The sequence below is a fragment of the Trachymyrmex cornetzi genome, unplaced genomic scaffold (assembly GCF_001594075.2).
Source record: "Trachymyrmex cornetzi isolate Tcor2-1 unplaced genomic scaffold, Tcor1.1 scaffold1307, whole genome shotgun sequence".
In the NCBI taxonomy this organism is placed as follows: Eukaryota; Metazoa; Arthropoda; class Insecta; order Hymenoptera; family Formicidae; genus Trachymyrmex; species Trachymyrmex cornetzi.
Genome location: NW_017295881.1, coordinates 65,017 through 83,747, shown reverse-complemented (window position 1 = coordinate 83,747; position 18,731 = coordinate 65,017). Strand labels below are relative to the sequence as shown.

The 18,731-nt window shown below is 35.8% G+C and overlaps 2 protein-coding genes across 6 annotated transcripts in view; both read left to right on the top strand.

Moving 5' to 3' along the window:
- Arfrp1 (ADP-ribosylation factor related protein 1) overlaps positions 1-1,191 on the top strand; it is a 4,739-nt gene extending 3,548 nt beyond the window's left edge. Inside the window, exon 5 of the mRNA XM_018522367.1 lies at positions 1,034-1,191. Coding sequence (XP_018377869.1) covers positions 1,034-1,133 — 100 coding nt within the window. The 3' untranslated portion in view covers positions 1,134-1,191. The remainder of the gene's footprint in view (positions 1-1,033) is intronic.
- A 333-nt stretch (positions 1,192-1,524) lies between these two features.
- AP-1gamma (adaptor protein complex 1, gamma subunit) lies at positions 1,525-16,748 on the top strand. 5 transcript variants are annotated; one of them, XM_018522395.1, is made up of 15 exons: positions 4,835-5,136; positions 7,338-7,446; positions 8,019-8,080; positions 8,454-8,637; positions 8,959-9,105; positions 9,365-9,680; positions 11,206-11,616; positions 11,703-11,933; positions 12,016-12,237; positions 13,085-13,212; positions 13,319-13,565; positions 14,640-14,910; positions 14,986-15,146; positions 15,589-15,681; positions 15,765-16,748. In XM_018522395.1, the coding sequence occupies exons 2-15, from the start codon at positions 7,427-7,429 to the stop codon at positions 15,864-15,866; spliced, it is 2,595 nt and encodes an 864-aa protein (XP_018377897.1). In that variant the 5' UTR covers positions 4,835-5,136; positions 7,338-7,426; the 3' UTR covers positions 15,867-16,748. The 5 variants fall into 5 exon arrangements, with proteins under 5 accessions (XP_018377894.1, XP_018377893.1, XP_018377897.1 ...); XM_018522394.1 differs by having other exon boundaries at positions 8,445-8,637; XM_018522392.1 differs by lacking the exons at positions 4,835-5,136; positions 7,338-7,446 and adding an exon at positions 1,525-1,695.
- Positions 16,749-18,731: the final 1,983 nt, after the last annotated feature.

The following is an 18,731-nucleotide window of genomic DNA, read 5'->3' as shown; positions in this document are numbered from 1 at the left end:
ATATATATAAGAAAATACAGTTCTAAAAAATTGATAAAAAATTCTGAAAAAATTCTTAGGGTTTTATGAGAAGAAAATAAACAATTTTTGTCTTTTGCAATTTTTCAATTTGAGAAAAAAAATTATTGAAGACCAATATTCAGAGCAATTTTTAGTAATCAATATCTATTGCGAAAATTGCAAAGAGGACTTTTCGACTCAGTTTAGTCCGCTCTATCTATACAAGAGCGCTTGTCGAAAAAAAATTTCGGGACATCCTGTATATATACATATATATCTCCCAATAACTATATATACATATGCTAATAACCATTATCTCCTGAAATATCTTTGAATTTACAAAGTCCAAAGAAAAATTTGTAGAATCAAAATTGCACGGTACGAAGGAAGAGGGCTATCATATGATGGCGGTTGAGAACCTCAGTGTGTAAATAACTATTATCGGAGTCCGTGTAAGAATTTTGAGGATGACTCAAATTTAGAGTCGAAACGTCTGTAACTATTGAGGACTTCAATGTGTAAATAACCATTATTGGAGGAGTCCATGTAAGAATTTTTGTCTAGACCTTATGGATTGGAAGATATTTCAGGTGGTAATAGTTATTGGGACACCTTGTATATACAGGGTGTCACGTAAAGACCGGAACAACGTTTAAGAGACGACTCCTAAGATTATTTTAAGACGAAAATTCTCATCCCAAAAAATGTCAAGGCTATAATAATTTTTGCATCATTTAAAGTTAATGAAAGATACCGCCTAAAATTTGTGCGTTCGAGTATGGTATGACACAAAATGCTGAAAGTGAAAGCTAATATTTGCCTCTTGTAAATATCAATACAAAGATTATATGCAAGGGTACAATTACTGATATTTCTAGTTATTGATATTTATTATGTTAAAAAAAATATTTTCCCTTGATATTTTGGTAACAGAATTTCTCCTAAAATAATCTCAAGAATCTTCTCTTAAGCGGGACCTTTAATAGTATATCTTTTATATTACATAAAATAATGGTCTATAATCTGAAAAAAGGGATGGAGTAGACGAAGGCATACATTGGTTGGTGGATTGCGTCAAAAGAAACAGTGATATACGACCTCCTCGTAATCAGGACGACAATTCCTTATCTTAGCTGTGACACATCCCTATTCTTTGGTAATTTATATTAATATATAAATATATATAATCCATTGCGGTATTATATAACGCACTGTACATATTTATATCGCATATGTACAGTGTTTCTATGAATAAAGAATTTCTTTTTAATCGAATATACATTATTTATCTCCTTTTAAATATATAAAAAGAACGTATATTAAAATCGCACATGCAGGTGATAGAATAGAACGTTCATTTCTTTCTGAGAATATTTTAAAATGTACTGTAAAATGATTTATCAGATCTCGTTAGGAACTGGATTTGTATGAGTGTGAATGCCTGATATCAAGGTAGTCGCCGAGATAAGAGATAATGCCCACACCTTGTCCCGGTGCTCTATTATGTTAGTGATAAAGAATGTACAAAACTGATCGCGCAACTGTAGATACTCTGTTTGATATATAGGTTGTGATTTTTGTGCAGTGTACTTTTTTTGGCCGTAAGCTCCTTATTTATTTAACATTATCACATACCATGTGGCCTTACTACGACACCGAGGATTGGAGTGTCTTGCCGCCGGAACTCAACAGAAGGTGATTTATTCAGCTTGTAATGGGAGCTTTCCAACAAAAGACGTAGGAGTCATTTTGTTTTTCTCTTTCATTCAATATATCGAACAAAGACAAAATAATTCCTGTATGTCGATATGTGTTTCTTGCTGAGAAACTCTCGTACAGATTGTGCGTTCCGATATTCACTACTAGTACTGAAAATCTGTAATCTATAGTTTACGTAACGTGTACTATAGACTTTCAGCACTGACAGTGAACGCAGCCTATATGAGAGCTTTCCAGTAAGAGACTACACATAAATCTATCAACAAAGGAATTGTTTTTTAGCAGCTCCGAGGATGTTTATCATTCAACAATTGTGCATTGTATGATTGTATCTGTTTTCGAAGATTGAAATTATCTGTAGCGTTTTAAGAAACTTCTCTGTGAAGGAAAAATGAGATCGTATCAGTGAACTAATTGAAACATGTATTCATGTACCACGTTTAAAATACCAAGTGTGGCTGCAGAATCCAAATTTTCCTTCTCTCGTTCAGAAAAACGGCGTTCAACGATAATGAAATTTGGTTATATATATGGTGAAATATGAAATAAACGTGAAATATGAAAATTTTGGTATACGTACTCCACTATAAATCTATCGTTCTTTATGAAGTCGTTTTAATTAAGACAATACACCTTATGCCATCACTCGATTATGCGTTCTACGAGTAGTTTGTACCCACGAAAAAATAATATGGCCATATCATTATCAGTTGTGCAATGACACTTGTCGGGAGAAACTTGCAACTCCTTGCAGCTCCTGTCTACTTGAACATATGCAACGCGTGTTATCTTATCGCGAAAGACACGAGTAAAGATCGTTTTCGTGGGTCAGAAGTATCGGTGGTAATTTCGGCGAGTTTGAAATCGAAATTGTCCCGCTTTTAGGATTATCCATGCGAGATTCGTCTTCTCAGTACCCACTCGCATAGAAGCTCTATCTTATCAAAATCCTCCATCGGACTATTTTTTTTAAAAATTAGCCTCGTTTCCACATACAAAGACGATACAGCTAATAACAATTCTTCCCCTTCAATCTTCACAGGTAAATCGAATCAGCGTTATTAAATAAGTTATTAAAATGTTGTTAAAATGAAAACGATTAGTGATTAATTCCGGCAAAAATAAAAAATCTTAAGGTTTCTTTTTATGCGACGCTGAAACGCTCGTTTTTTAGCGTCAAGAAATATCGAACCTAACTTTGTAATCTGTAGAAAGGAGACAATAGATTTCTGCCATATATTACTGTGTTATTTATTTGAAGTTCAACACGTTTAATTATTCACATAATACGTACAGGATAAAATATGTTATTTACCAGCTACTGTACAAACTAGTTCAGTATCGGTTTTACGATACATACACGAGAAAATACGGTATTAAAAAAATTCTGAAAAAATTCTAAAAAAATTCTCAGAATTTTATGAGAAGAAAATTAATGATTTTTGTCTCTTGCAGCTTTTCTATAAAGTTCATAGTATTTGAATAAAAAATTATTCAAGACTAATATTTGGCAATTTTTAGTAATTAATATCTTGTTAACTATTGCGAAAATTGCAAAATAGTACAGGACTTTTCGACTTAGTTTAGTCCGCTCTATCTACAAAAAAGCGATTGGCAAAAACTTTCGGGACACTCTGTATATATAAAAAATTTTATAAAAAAGTATAGATATTTTGAGTATATATTTCTGAAATGTGTTTCAATTCCTATTATAGCTCCTATTCACTCGAATAAACGCGTTGAGGCTATTCTACATTGGTTGTATCATAGACGTCGCAAGTCACAAGTTTGTTGCTTGAGCCAATCCGATGTTTCAATTTTAAAATCATATGATGCTTACAACGCTTCCGACGCTACGATACGACCAATGGGGAAGGCTCCGATCGCACACATTGTATGTTGCACACATGCGTCGCTAATTGGCTAATTTAAATATAAAATATTCTCATTGGTAAAGCAGTGAAAAATTAGCTGATCACCGGCTGATATGAGTGGTGTATGCAATCGGGATTGTAGGCAAACGGGATCCTCCCGAAAAATGTTTCCATTTACTTCAATGGTTAAAATTTTCTCTTTTCACTTTCCATTCTAGGGATAAAATTTCATGGATATCAATCATAAAACTTTATCCCTAGAATGGAAAGTGAAAAGTGAAAATTTTGGGCGGGATCCGATAACACACATCATTAATTGGCCAATTTAAAATAAAATATTCTCATTGGTGAAGTAGTGAAAAATTACTAGCCAAATTGGCACCAGCCAATTTGAGTGGATGTGTGCTTTCGCACTGTACACTAACGGGACCCTCCCAAAATTTTAACCATTGAAGTTAATGGAGAAATTTTTCACTTTTCACTTTTCATTCACCTAGGAAAAAAGTTTCATGTTGATACCCTGATTGATACCCAGCACCGTGTATTCCATCACGCTCCTACCATTCCTACTCACTTTAAGACTGCAAATGGCGGCTTCCGAAATGAGTCCGCTCCACTCCTTCGATTCTCTCTGGTGTAGGAGTATGCGAAGACATAGAGAATGGACTGCGCGATCCGTGTGTCAAAATGGTCGATAGGGATGAGAGAGAGGGATCGTGGCAGATGGCCATTTCTATCTCTTTCCATTCAATGGTGTAATGGGAGAGAGAATGAGAGGGAGATTGGCCGTCTCCCACGGTCCCTCTCTCTCATTATTGTCGACCACATTTGATACACCAATTAGATACGGTCGCGAGGTCCATTCTTTATGTCTTTGGGAGTATGCGACGCGAACAAACGTTGGTAGTACTAAGTAGTACATGATAAAAAGAGACCGAACCTAAATGATATGCGTGCGACGGAGGTAATAACTAAGGTTGGCTAAACTGGGATTACGAATGGTCACCGAACAAGCGAGAGGGCAGAGAATTAGAGAGAGAGAGCCGCTTGCAAACTGAGTACACCATGTAATCTTTCCACTATGACGACGACGGTAGCGGCCATTTTTGAGTCTTCCCGTCGTGGCGCACGAACACGACACGAAATTAACGAAATTTCGTGCGATCTGTCAGATCTGTGGTTGACGAGGCAGACAAAGAGAGAGGGGGGGGAAAAGGAGAGGAGAGGGGAGAACGAGCGAGCGAGCGAGAGAGAGAGGGAGAGAGGTGAGGGCAAAAAGAGGAAAGGAAAAAGAGAAAAAAAATAGCTTGATATCGCTGTATTACGCGGGTGGATATCCTGAGTTGGTCCGTTGGTCAGAGTTGATCAGAGTTGATCAGAGTGCTGAAGAGTGCGAGTGTGTGCAAGTGGTGTGCGCGCGCGCGCGCGGGTGGGTAGAGACTGGTAGAGACTTGGCGCAAGCAGAACTACATACATTCATGGGGCTCGCGGCCGCGAACTAGCGACCAGTCTCCGTCTTCACGGGACTCGACGGCGCCACACGGTACGTATTAACGTAGTCGCCGTCGCCGTCCCGAGTCTCGGGTCGAGCACCCGGACTGACGACGATTGGCGTTTCGAGCACCTCGGTCGGAACATGAGGGCGCACGGTTCACGCTTGCCGAGGATTCGCGTTTTAACGGTGGTTGCTCCAACTCCGGCCGTTCCAACTAAAAGCCTTCAGTGTTGTTCGTTCAGCGTCGTAGTATAAACACGCGGAGTGCGAACGTTGGCTTTATTTTAGGAGCAGACCGCGATAACACCCGTATTGCTCCCAATTATTTCGTGTCGTCGACGTCTATCCTCGTCATCGTGCCGCGTGCACGGTCTCGCACGCGGCAACACGTCACGCAGGAAGTCGTTGGCTCACCGACAGATTCGACGCGGCGGCGTTCACGGCAGTTGACCGTTCACTTGCGAGGTGGACTTGCGAGTTGTGAACACTTCCGTGCGGCCAAGTTCAGGGCGCGCTCCCGAGTCGGATTCGCGGTGGACTCTAGTGGACTCTGGTGGACTCCCGAGTCCCGCGAAGGAGCTTCGATGTTTGACAGCCGCGGGCTAATGCCTTGGTTGACTCTCGGCGATTGTCTTCGCGGCTCTCCTCCCTATATTTTTTCTTTCTTTTTTTTTTTTAATATACGTATAAGCTACTTGCGTTTTGCAACGTCGCCGAGATTCTGGCGTACGATGCGAGTAACATCACGCTCCAGTTAAATCGCTATCGTGCCCCCCGCAATCCGTCGATATACATTCCGAGATCGGTACGTCCTTCACGTTCCTGCCGAGTGTCCATAGATCTCGGAAACTGATTTATGACTTTATTTCAGAAAGCACTTTGGAGCTACTTCCCTTTTCCATTCCGTCTTCTCCGTTGACACAAATTTAATAAAACAGCTCAAGTTTAAATAGAATATACAATTGTGTATTATGCGCGACACAGCTGTCAGTCTTCTTTTTCACTTTTCATCATTTTTGGAAAAAGATCTATTAGCCACTTATGCACGTTTCTATACTAATGTTACCTAGTTTAATTTTAATCTTTTTTATCTAGATTCTGGAACCAACTCTCTTTATCTCTTTCTAGTTCTAAAAATTCGAAAAAGATGATTCAATTGAACCAGGTTGGTTATTAAAATTATTAAAGTTATTTTTCGTCTTTTTCTAATTCTTAAAACTAAAAAAGAATGAAGAATCAGTTGAATGTAGAAAAAGATTAAAATTAAATTATATGGTATAGAAACGGGCTCATTTTTATAAACATAAATTAACTTTAATCTCAGTTTATTTTGCTTTTCATCTTTCCAACAATTTAAATAAATTTAAGCTCTGAAGAAAATAGGTATGAAATGTCTGTAAGAGAGCTACCACCAGAAGAGCTATCATGTATACAATAAATTTATTCAGTGTCAGTATGAACAGTACTTACTAGTAATGTGATAAGTGTTTCAACTCTCGGTTAAGGTTCTCTTTGATATGTAAATCACACGTGCAGTGATTAAAAAATTTACGTGGATAAATAATCTCATGTAAAAATTTGTCATACAGGAGCATTTCATTGAACCTGATTTATCCAACTTCTTTATCTTTTTCTAATTTTTACAACTAGAAAAAAATAAAAGTAAGAAACCGATAAAAAGTAATTGCTTTTAGCGGGTTTGCATAAATCTAGGTTGGATTGGATGGACACTTATATGGTCGGAAATGCTGAGTTAAACCAAAATTAAAGTTAATCTACATTAAAGAAATGAGCCGAAATATTGAATAAATTTTTCTAAAAGTTTGCTTAATTTGCTTAAATTAAATGTTTAATACAAAATCTGGTTTTATAGGATTTTATGAAATTCACCTGTCTTTTTTATGTTTCTTGATGCACAATCAGATACAATTATAATCATGCATTTATATGTTAATTTCAATGTACAATTGTCTTGCAATGATGAGAATATATCTTTCAAGCGATTAAAAATTTTAAATAGAAAATAATTTTTAAAGGCGGTATGCAAAGTGAATTGTCAGAAGTTGCAAGGTGTCTTTCTGAAATAGGGCAAAGCATTAAACAGTATTTCATTCTGTGGAAGGCTTATGAACTACAAGATCAATTATTCTTTGATGTATGTACATTCTAGTTTAGATTGATGTAATTTATTAACATTATATACAATACTAACATGTTTCATAATATTGTTGTCGTCCTGTGTCTATTAGGAGGATAGCAGAGTTCGTGTTTTGTATTCGTCTGCGCTTGGTTTTCGTTGTGAAATTTGGCACAAGTTGACAGTCCAAGTGGAGAAACAATGAATGCCTCAGAACATGGGTAATGCATAATCCCACTTGTGTATGTGTGTACTTGGGATAATTTTCAATTTGGGCAGGAATGAGACTGCAAGAGAAAAACTAATTATATTATTTTTATCTCTAACCTGGTCATGAGCGTTGGAAAACAGAATCTATGACATTTGTTAGTTTATCATTTTTATATTTTTGATTATATGAAATGCAGCTTTGGCCAAAAGTATAAACTTATAAAGCATCCCCAGAAATTGACGTTCTAAAAAGCTTTATTGAAAATTAATATTTATTTTTATAACAATTTCAATATTTTATTAATCTTTTGGCTTTTATTACCTTTTTCTAGAAAATGCAATAAATTGCTTTATCCTTATCATGGTCAAGGCTGTATGTATCTGTCCCATAATGTGAATATGACTTACTGCAGAGACACAACTTTAATCCTCATTCTTTTCTTACACTAAAATAAGTAAAATATGAAATTGATTGCAAAAGTAAGGCTAGGCGGAGTATAATACAAGTGTCATTGCACGATAAGTAAGTTCAGCAGGTAGGGTGCTAACAGTCATAAAGTAGCATGGTTGTGTACTTTTTCAGGTTTAACCCAGCCTTCAACATGGCCTCCATAAAGCAGGCTTTCAATGAGGCTGTGGAAAGAGGTAGGTGTATTGTTAATTCAATTGACTCACAATGGCTGTAATAGCTAATCATTGGAACATCTGATTTCGCCTGTTTACTATCTCTGTTTCTCTCACACACATGCACGCGCGCGCACACACACACACACATATCGAAGATGAATTGTTTTAAAGATTTAAACAAGTAAAGATTTTCATTGTTATGTCTTAAGCAAAATTAATGTTTAAGTAATGGAAAAGGTACTTTAGCCACATTGATTTAAAAAATGTATGCGTTATATTTTTTTGCAATAATCTATTGATGTATGAAGTTACAATCAAGCGAAATCAGCAGTTACCAAAAATAGTGTCAATTTATACTGATGACTTTTTCACATTTTGAAAGTCTCGACAGTTAGAATGCCTGCGCCGACGCGGCTGAGGGATTTGATCAGACAAATACGGGCTGCACGAACAGCTGCGGAAGAGAGGACGGTTGTGAATAAGGAATGCGCGTATATTCGTTCAACGTTTAGGGAAGAAGACAGCGTGTGGAGATGCCGTAACATCGCTAAGCTATTGTATATTCATATGCTGGGGTTTGTATCAAACTGTATTATCAACTGTATTATTCTCGCTCATTTGCTACAGCAACGATACAACTAAAAAAAAGATGTTTTTCAGAAAAGGAGAAATACATTTTGAATCATTAAAATTTTGATGTAATAAACTCATTATCATAGAAAAACAAAACTATGTTCTTAATTTCTATTTTTCTTTTGTTTCTGCTCTCTTTTGTATGCAACTAAAATGAACAACAATTTTTGAGTTATATCGTTGCGTTGTCGCAAAACTGAGTGTTGCGGCATGATTGAACATCATTGAGAGGATAAGTGTGACGTGTTAATGACACACTTCAGGTATCCGGCGCACTTTGGTCAATTGGAATGTTTGAAGCTCATCGCTTCGCCCAGATTCACTGACAAACGAATTGGTTACTTGGGAGCCATGCTGTTGCTAGACGAGCGGCAAGACGTACATCTCTTAATCACAAATTGTCTAAAAAAGTAACGTCGCTTCATTTCGGATGCTGCCAAATGTTTTCGATGACACTCTGGTGGCTTGTATTCAGAACGCGCTTGTAACAAGAATGTTAGCGCGCTAACATGCTATATGCATATGTATAAAATATCAGAGATAAAATTTCAGAGATAAAAGTGCGCGCACTTTTATCGATAAAAACGCGTTCCTGAATACGACCTTTATATTTTCGAACAAGAGAACAAATTTTCGATGCAATTTTCTTCCCTGATTCTGTTTGCACAGTGACTTGAACAGTTCCACACAGTTCGTCATCGGTTTGGCATTGTGTACCCTCGGTGCGATCGCGTCGCCGGAAATGGCAAGGGATCTGGCGTCCGAGGTAGAGAGATTGATGAAATCGCCGAACGCATACATCCGAAAGAAAGCGGCGCTTTGCGCCTTTCGGATCATCAGACGCGTGCCGGAGTTGATGGAGATGTTTTTGCCGGCCACTCGCAGCCTGATCACCGAGAAGAATCACGGAGTCCTCATCACTGGCGTCACTCTCATCACGGAGATGTGCGAGAACAGCATTGACACGCTGAATCATTTCAAAAAGGTATATCCAAGAGATACTCGTTTGATACACGTACGGCATACATTAGCTCTAGAACAGGATTCATAGGACAGGTTCCATAGGAGACAGTTTGATGTCGTAAATCTATCCGTCCGAATTATAGTGTTGCATTATTACATAACCGATTGACTGTTGTATGATCTATCTAGTATAGCTGATACATACATCAAGTTAGATATACATATATGTATGGTAGTAGAGAAACCCATTAGTAAAAAGAGTATCTAGAGAGTGCTTAGTGCACCTAGTGGAATTATCTGTTACAGGAACTGAAACTTAATTGTGTTTGCTGGCTAATTATCGTATTAGCAATAGTGACGGAAAAGAATGTAGTCTTAATCTTGTACGGGTACGAAATAACTAATCGAAAGAATTATTTTATTTTATTTTATATTACGCGCGCGCGCATTAATGGATCTTTATGAGTCTATTGTATAATTATATTAGGAGAAAAACAAGTATTTCTCTACATTTTATATCAATACAATATGAAATTGAAAACACATCTTTGTCTTTCATTTACATTTTTAATACAGGTTTGCTTTAATCGATTCTAAACAGCTTGTTTCGTTGATATAAACACGTGCGAGTTTCTCTTTTATACTTATTTCTTTTTTTCCAAGCAACTAAAATAAATAATATAAAAATAAAAAATAATAGAATATATAAAAAATAATAAAATAATCGTGCAATATTTTTTGACGAAATTTAACATGGTTAACATCTTCAAATTTATTACATAAGCATACGTAATATAAGCGTTGATTATTTTTGTCTTTCTTAGGAATGCGGCCATCGTGAGGTAATATGCATATAAAGGTTATTCTGTATTCTTGCATGTATGTTTATTACTCACAGACTTCATTCTTTTCTTTTACTTTGCTCGAAATAAATACTGGAATGAGAATATAAATCAACGTTATCTGCTTTGCTATGTTATTTTTTTTTATAATTCAAGTATCAAATCACTTATATTGCATTTGTAGATATACAATCTTTTATACAATCTTTTTACATGAATTTTTTATCGATCGAGGTAGTTAGATATGTTTAGAGATATTAGTATACTAATAATTACGTAACATCTGTCAGTAATTATCATGATGACATTATTTACTATAGTCGCATGTTTATCTCAGAAATTGAGAAATGTTTATAGACATCGAGTTACCTATTATTTTTTATCACATATTCAATTAAATCTGCAATACTTACGGTATAAATAGTCTATATTGATTTTTAATGGTGTAATGAGAGAGAGGGGGGGGGGAGAGAGAGAGAGAGAGAGAGAGAGAGAGAGAGAGAGAGAGAGAGAGAATTACTCTTAAATAATTGAAATCAGGGTATTTGAATATTATTTTAAGACGATAAATGGTACGTATTTATGTTACATGAAAATGTACGTATATTATCTCGCAACGACTTGTTCCGGTCTTATTTCTTGTAATCGATGTTAATAGTCAAATTAAGTTTCTACGAAATTAAGCAGAGAAAGGTCCTATTGCAGATCGTGCCAAACCTCGTTAGAATCTTGAAGAACCTAATCCTAGCCGGATACTCGCCCGAGCACGACGTATCCGGAGTATCGGATCCGTTTCTTCAGGTGAAGATACTGCGTCTTCTACGTATTCTGGGACGTAATGACGTCGACGCATCCGAAGCTATGAACGACATTCTTGCTCAAGTTGCTACTAACACGGAAACCAGCAAAAACGTCGGTAACACGATACTCTACGAGACGGTTCTATCGATCATGGACATTAAGTCGGAGAGTGGGCTTCGAGTCTTAGCGGTCAACATACTGGGCAGATTTTTATTGAATAACGACAAAAATATCAGATACGTGGCTCTGAATACATTATTGAAGACAGTTTACGTGGACACCAGCGCGGTGCAGAGGCATCGATCGACAATTCTAGTAAAATATTCACACTTACAGATTTTCTTTTTTAAGCTGAAGATAAGGTTATTCATTGCGATTAATATTCTCTCGGTGTATTTTAGGAATGCCTGAAAGACCCAGACGTATCAATTAGAAGGCGTGCGATGGAGCTAAGTTTTGCGCTCGTCAATTCTAACAATATCAGGAATATGATGAAGGAATTGCTCTTATTTTTGGAACGTGCCGATCCCGAATTTAAGGCTCAATGCAGCAGCAATATCGTTATGTCTGCGGAGAGATTTGCTCCGAACAAACGTTGGCATCTAGAGACTCTCTTCAAAGTACTCGTCGCGGTGTGTATTTTTACGGGTTCATAATACGGCGAAATATATGGACGGAATTCTCGAGATTTAAATCTTTTTTTTTTATTTTCAGGCTGGTAATTACGTGCGAGATGACGTTGTGGCATGCACAATACAATTAATTTCGGAGACGCAGTTACAGCAGGGATACGCCGTTAGTGCGTTGTGGCGCGCATTAGAAAAGGACACATCTGACAAACAGCCTTTGGCGCAAGTTGCCACGTGGTGCATCGGCGAATACGGCGATCTATTGTTATACAGTCCACCGTCGGAAGACGCCGAGACTCCAATCAATGTAAGTTCAATTATAGCAACTTGCTACTTACAAGGGATGGCCAAAAAATCAATTGATTCGGTTTTCGAATCAATGAATCAATTCAAATTGAAAGCTGATTTGAATATGTACTAATTGAATAATTTGTTACCGATTTTATTCGATTTAACCGATTTTATTCGATTTTTTTTATATTTTATTAATGCAATCTCGGACGCATGTAAAAGCGAGCGTAAATTAGTAAAAGTGGTCAGAGCAATCGGAGAATAATTATTTTAATTGTTTGTTAGCACTTAGAGCAAAAATTCAATTTCAAGCATTTAAACTGAGAAATAAATGTCGAAAGTTTTTATTTAAAATGTATGAAAAGTTTCAGTATAAATTTTGATATTTTTTGAATGTCAACAAAATATATAAATATAAAAAATATTAACCCTCATCAGGTATCATGTTTAATACATTTTTACAGTACTTTTAAAACTGTACTATGTTTAATAAATTTTTACATTACTTTTAAAATTGTACGTATGTAAACAACTAGAGTAAGATTTATCCTAGGATGGATGTATGTTGAAGAATTTAAAATTTATTAATGATGCCTTAAAAAAAAAGGATGATGAGAAAAGAGAACGGATGACAATGACTGATCGGCAACTCAATGTAAAAAAAATTGTAAAATTTGTTAAAAAATTGTAAAAAAACTCGTACGTACTAATAGGAAAAGACGAAAAAGACTTAGATCTTGCTAATAAAATATTAATTTTTTTTGTATTGGTCATATTTTTTTGAAAGCCGTTTGTCACTTTTCCTGGATATATTACATATATATGAAAATGTAATTGAATAATTTCTTAAATTTCTTCATCAGTTGACAGAGGACGAAATCATCGACGTATATCAGAGGTTACTCTGGAATCCGCAGAACACTGTGATCACAAAACAGTACACTTTATTGTCTCTTACCAAATTAAGCACGAGGTTCCAGAAAGGTCATGAGTTAGTATCGCTTTCGATCTCATTCGTGGTTATCCATATAATATTTATGTAAAAGATCTTTATTTGTATACAGTCGCAATATTCATGTAATGTTCTGTTATTACAGGAAAATTTGTCAGATCATAGATACGTTTGGTAGCAATTTACATATCGAATTACAGCAGAGGGGTATCGAGTTTTCACAGCTGTTTCGAAAGTATGATCACCTGCGGCCCGCGTTGCTCGAGAGAATGCCGCCGATGGAAACCGCGCGACCACAGGCCAATGGTATCATAGGCATGGTGAACGGTGAGCCAGAACCGGAAGACGAAAAGTCCACAATACTGGAATCAGCCACTACTACATCCGATTCAGTAAGCGCATACTCTTCTTAACATTTTAACTGTCGCACGTTTTTGTAATCAATCCTCTGATGCCATACTAATATTTTATGTCTAATTTTGTTAAAATAAATGTTAAATTGATATATATGACCTAAAATTTAATGTTTTCAAAATATTTGTGAATGTTTGACTCATGTGCGTGAAAGATACATGCGCGTCTGCGCCATGTATATAAATGTAAATACAGTAAAAATACATGCATTTATCGCCGTTGGATGAATTTGTGAAATGTTTTTATAATAGGATAGAGCGGATTTATTCTCCGTCATTTTTAACTTTAAAAGTAATATAAAATTTATGGTGTAACAAATAATATCTTTTTGCAGTAACGTGCTTATAACTACATGCTTATACAATCATGATTGCTTCTTGAGAAATATGACCTTCAAATGTTTAATATACGCTGCTCAGAAACATAAACAATATCGTGAGAAATGGATGAAATAGCGCCGCTCTACCCTATAATGTAATTTTAAGTAAAATTTTCACATTAAAATAGATTTTTCAATAAAATATGTTTTTTAAAATAAAATTCTTAGGTCAAGTTAATAGACCTTTTCACAGAATTCATAATATAATATATAAAATTAATGCAAAGTGTTCTTGGCTTTTATATAAATGGTAGTAAGTATGTGTATATTCAAATTGATATATGTGGCGTTCTAGATCCATATTCAATTGGATACACATGGCAGTCAAAATTTTAACATATCTTTTCATTTAAACTATAAATATATGATAAGCTAAGAATAATATAAAGGATTTTTAATGATTCTATTAATCCTAATGTGGTCACACTTAAAAGTTCCATAATGGTAACACAGAGGGATCAAAATGATTCTAGAGCGCATTTAACCGATTGCTGCATTCACAGTTTTCGTTTTATAAAAAAAAATACTGGTTAAATGCGTTCTGAGATCATTTTGATCCCAATATGATCACGAGAAGGGTGTAAATAATATAAAATATAATATTCTATGAAAACAAAAACTAAATTAAAGAAGATGTCTACTAATATCTTTAATTTTTTTTGTAATTTTACAGAGTGCACTTTTAGATTTACTTGGAACTACGGATGTAGGAATAACGATGCCGGCGACGACGACCAATAAAAATTCTTCATCGAATACGACCGCGGCAGCGCATAATAATGACCTGTTGGATTTGCTTGGAAGTTTGGATTTGAATACGCCTACGCCTGTCGCTCCTACGTTACCACTTCAACCGCAGGCGTCATCCCCACCGATGTTCAGTCCCACTAATAACAGTAACTTCTTAGTAGATGGATTACTCAGTACTCCAACAGTGCAAAACGGTTCGTCACAGGATCTAAAATAATATCACGGATTTATTAGTGTGTAAATCATTATAATCATAATCGTTGTTACAGAACTACCAAGTATGGTGATCTTGGATAAATCAGGGCTCAAAATAACGTTCAAATTAGAAAGACCACCCGATATCTCCGATCTGTTGGTCATAAATATGTTGGCTCAAAATTCCGGAAGCACTATTTTAACCGATTTTTTGTTTCAAGCAGCAGTTCCTAGGGTTAGACACTATATATGTATATTATATATATATATATATACACACTGAAATGACCCTTACGAGCTGCATACAAATAACGTAATTGTTTCTTACATACAAATAACAATTGTTTCTTAACTGGGAGTGTTTTTAAGGGAATGGGGCTCATATGCAGTGTTTTGTAAACGTTTCGACATCAGCTACACGAATCTGTAACAAAAACTGACGAGTTCCATTTGAAATTTTTTACGTTATTTGTATGCAGCTCGTAAGGGTCATTTCAAGGTCATGCCGTCTATGCCACATAATACATCTTTTCATACCATAAAAATTATGTCTAAGACATTTTGTCGAAAAATGAATAGTTTCGGAAATAATTGTTTGCTTCCATACTTTTTCCCCACCCTGTATACACTTTTCGTATATCAAACCAATGTATTTATCATACATTTCTTGTTTGCAGACATTCCAATTACAAATGTTGTCGCCGTCAAGTACTGTCATTCCGCCGTCTGGTCAAGTAACTCAAGTCTTGAGAGTGACTAATATGAGTAGAGTCAGTTTTCAACACATTATCTAAAATATATTATGTATAAGAGTTTTTTGTTTCTAATCGACGATCTCTCTTTTGTCCCTTAGGCACAATTAAGAATGAGATTGCGTATATCGTATACCGGCCCGACTGGATCAGTTCTAGAACAAACGGAAGTCAATAACTTTCCCGTTTCGACATCGCAGTGACAAGATGTAATACAAAATACATTTGTACATATGCCTGCCTACAAATAATTAATAGAGTTTTGGAAGCGGACTGAGAGGAAGATGAAGCAATTTTTCTTCATTAGGAACAGTGAAACATACAACTTGGCTACAACACACACACACACACACACACACACACACACACACACACACACACACACACACACACACACACACACGCACGCACGCACGGAGCATTTGTATTAAGCAATTTAATCATTGTATACGCGGCACCGATAAGGCAAGACCTAAACTTCCTAAGAAAGACTTTGGATGTGTTGAAAAGTATGATAATTTAATTTTGCGCGATTTGTTTGATATATTCTGAAAACTCATAATGAAAAGTGAATTCTTCGGCGCGTATTAAAACTCGCGGATAATGTGATATTAATACTGCGATCTTTCAAAAATTACGTTTTATATTATTACTGTTGTCTATCGTTCTCGCGTAATTTGGTTAACGATGAGAATGTTTGTGCAAGTGCTTTGTTCTCGTAATGTGTCGCATGTGTGCGGAAGAAAAAGGAAGAGAGAAGAAAAATTAAATATTTTTTCTAATAACTGAAATACGCGGAGGGAGTTGGGGAGATATCGTGCTCTGATTGGTTTCATTCCCGTTTTTCGGCTACTAATTTAGCACGTAATTTCTCACGTAGGCTAAATAATGAAATAAAAAACGAAGAAACGAGAGTAAAAAGAAGAAAACAGAAACACATCAGACTCTTCATACGCCACTTAGGAACAATAGAACATTGAAAAAACACGGAAGGATCGGAGGAAGGTTTCGTCACCTAAAGTGCTCTGTCGCTGCCCCAAAAAGTTATCTATGAGAAGGCGCTTATAACTCTCGCTGTAACAAAAAAAAAAATCTTTTCTACCGCTGTATTTGTAAGATATCACGGACGACTCGCGAATGATCGTCTTGTAAATATTAGATAATCACAATGACGTACAGAGGCGAGGAAAGCCTTGCGCGAAATAAACAAAAATAGAAAAAAAAGGACACGCGAGATGGGACTCTTTATATGTGTATGATAGAACTGTTGATTCAATAACGCGAATATACGATAATATCCACGTTTCCGTCTTCGAGAAAAAGAGAGATATCATTTTTTGGGAGGAGATACACGCAGATACCAATATAAATACACATACACACGACACCCATGGTGCAAGAATGTGTTACGTGCGAGTACATACACAACTTCGAATTGGTATTCAGAGTATAGAGTAACATTGAAGGGCTGAATTCTGATTGTCATGTTATATCTATCGCGCGTATGTATGCATATTGAGCTTTGTGCATCCCGTTGTACGAGAAATTTATTATCACGAGAAATATTGGAGTTTTATTAGCGGTTCAATCAAATCTCTTCGTCTCTTTTGAATTATATTAATTCCCTTAAAACGCGTGCTCTAACGATGTTTCGCTATATTGTATTAAATTGATTTTAAGAATTCTGATGGAAAGTCAACTCCGATACTACGTAGTTGCGAAATCACCCTACAAAGTAGAAATGCAAAATTCCATGTTTTAAGATTGATTTTATATCTGCAAACTATAGTCAAATATCTCGTTTTTATTGTTTTCATGAAAGTCACGACATAACATAAAGGATAATTGTGTATATGTCGACGATAGTCTTTTAAGTTGCAGTAAACACTAACATAAAATTAATAGCAAAGTAATAATGGTTTTTACTATCTAATTTTGGGATTCCAATTTTACTATTTACTACTCAGTTGGAATTATTTACTCTCAGAGATATCATTTGTACATATTATATCGAATAGAGGGGGGAGAGAGAGAGAGAGAGAGAGAGAGAGAGAGAGAGAGAGAGAGAGAGAGAGAGAGGAGAGAAACAGAGAAATATACAGAAACATTCGCTCATTTAACATGATGTTCATACGATTTTATAATTACTTAATCGAATTTTCACATCTGTCGATGAGTAACAAATGTAAACTCCACAATAAGTATACAAGTTAAGAAGAAAAGATACACGGAGAACAGAATGACAAAACCAGTTTTGTCATTCTCTGTTTCCAAATATGTATTTTTTTCTTTAAACTTTTTTATGTGAATTAAGTTATAAAATACGCTATTGTACTTAATTATTTAATATGGTTCAACGTGATATAACGCGATGCGACATAGATGTACAGGTATGTACATACATACCATAAGAATTCATATCTCTCAAAAGCACCGCACATTTCTTTCAGTCGTACATTTCCTTCTATGATTTCTAATCGGGACATCTTATATATAATTTCTCGATCAGCTTTACGATTGATAGATATATGTGTGCGTGCATGCGTGCGTGCGTGCGCGCGCGCATGTGTGTATACTGTACGCATTTTAGCTCCGTCCCTTATATGTTGCTCGAGATACAAATGCGCGCGCGCGCGCGTGAGGTATAGGAATATATAAGATAGAACAGGTAGGTGTGCGTTCCTGAGTGGCCTTGTCCTTAAAGTTTGTGACACAGCGCGTCAGCCCTTCAGTGGGGTTATTGCTCTGCCTACTTGTTCTGAATATTACACATTAGTTTTATAAACATACCTATAAATATATAAATACATACATGAAGATATAATATTAAGGATAAAAATGCTGTATATATACTTTCTAGCGAATCAAGGTGTGAAAATAAAATGTATTTTTATTCCACTACGTTTTTTTAAAATCATTCACCATTCATGTATACTGGGAATATAAAAAGAGCTATCGTAACGTTGATATTTTTCATTCTCTATTGTATAATCTTAATCTTCCATCTTAAACAAGTTTCTCGAGCGGAAATGAAGAAATTGCAAAGTAATGGTTTCAGAAACCTCGAC

Excerpts from the sequence above, each read along its gene's own strand:
- AP-1gamma (XM_018522391.1), top strand. The coding sequence starts at position 1,637 with ATGTGGCCTTACTACGACACCGAGGATTGGAGTGTCTTGCCGCCGGAA. Across the intron at positions 13,566-14,639 it reads CCACTACTACATCCGATTCA|AGTGCACTTTTAGATTTACT; the intron begins GTAAGCGCATAC and ends GTAATTTTACAG. Across the intron at positions 14,911-14,985 it reads TACTCCAACAGTGCAAAACG|AACTACCAAGTATGGTGATC; the intron begins GTTCGTCACAGG and ends TCGTTGTTACAG.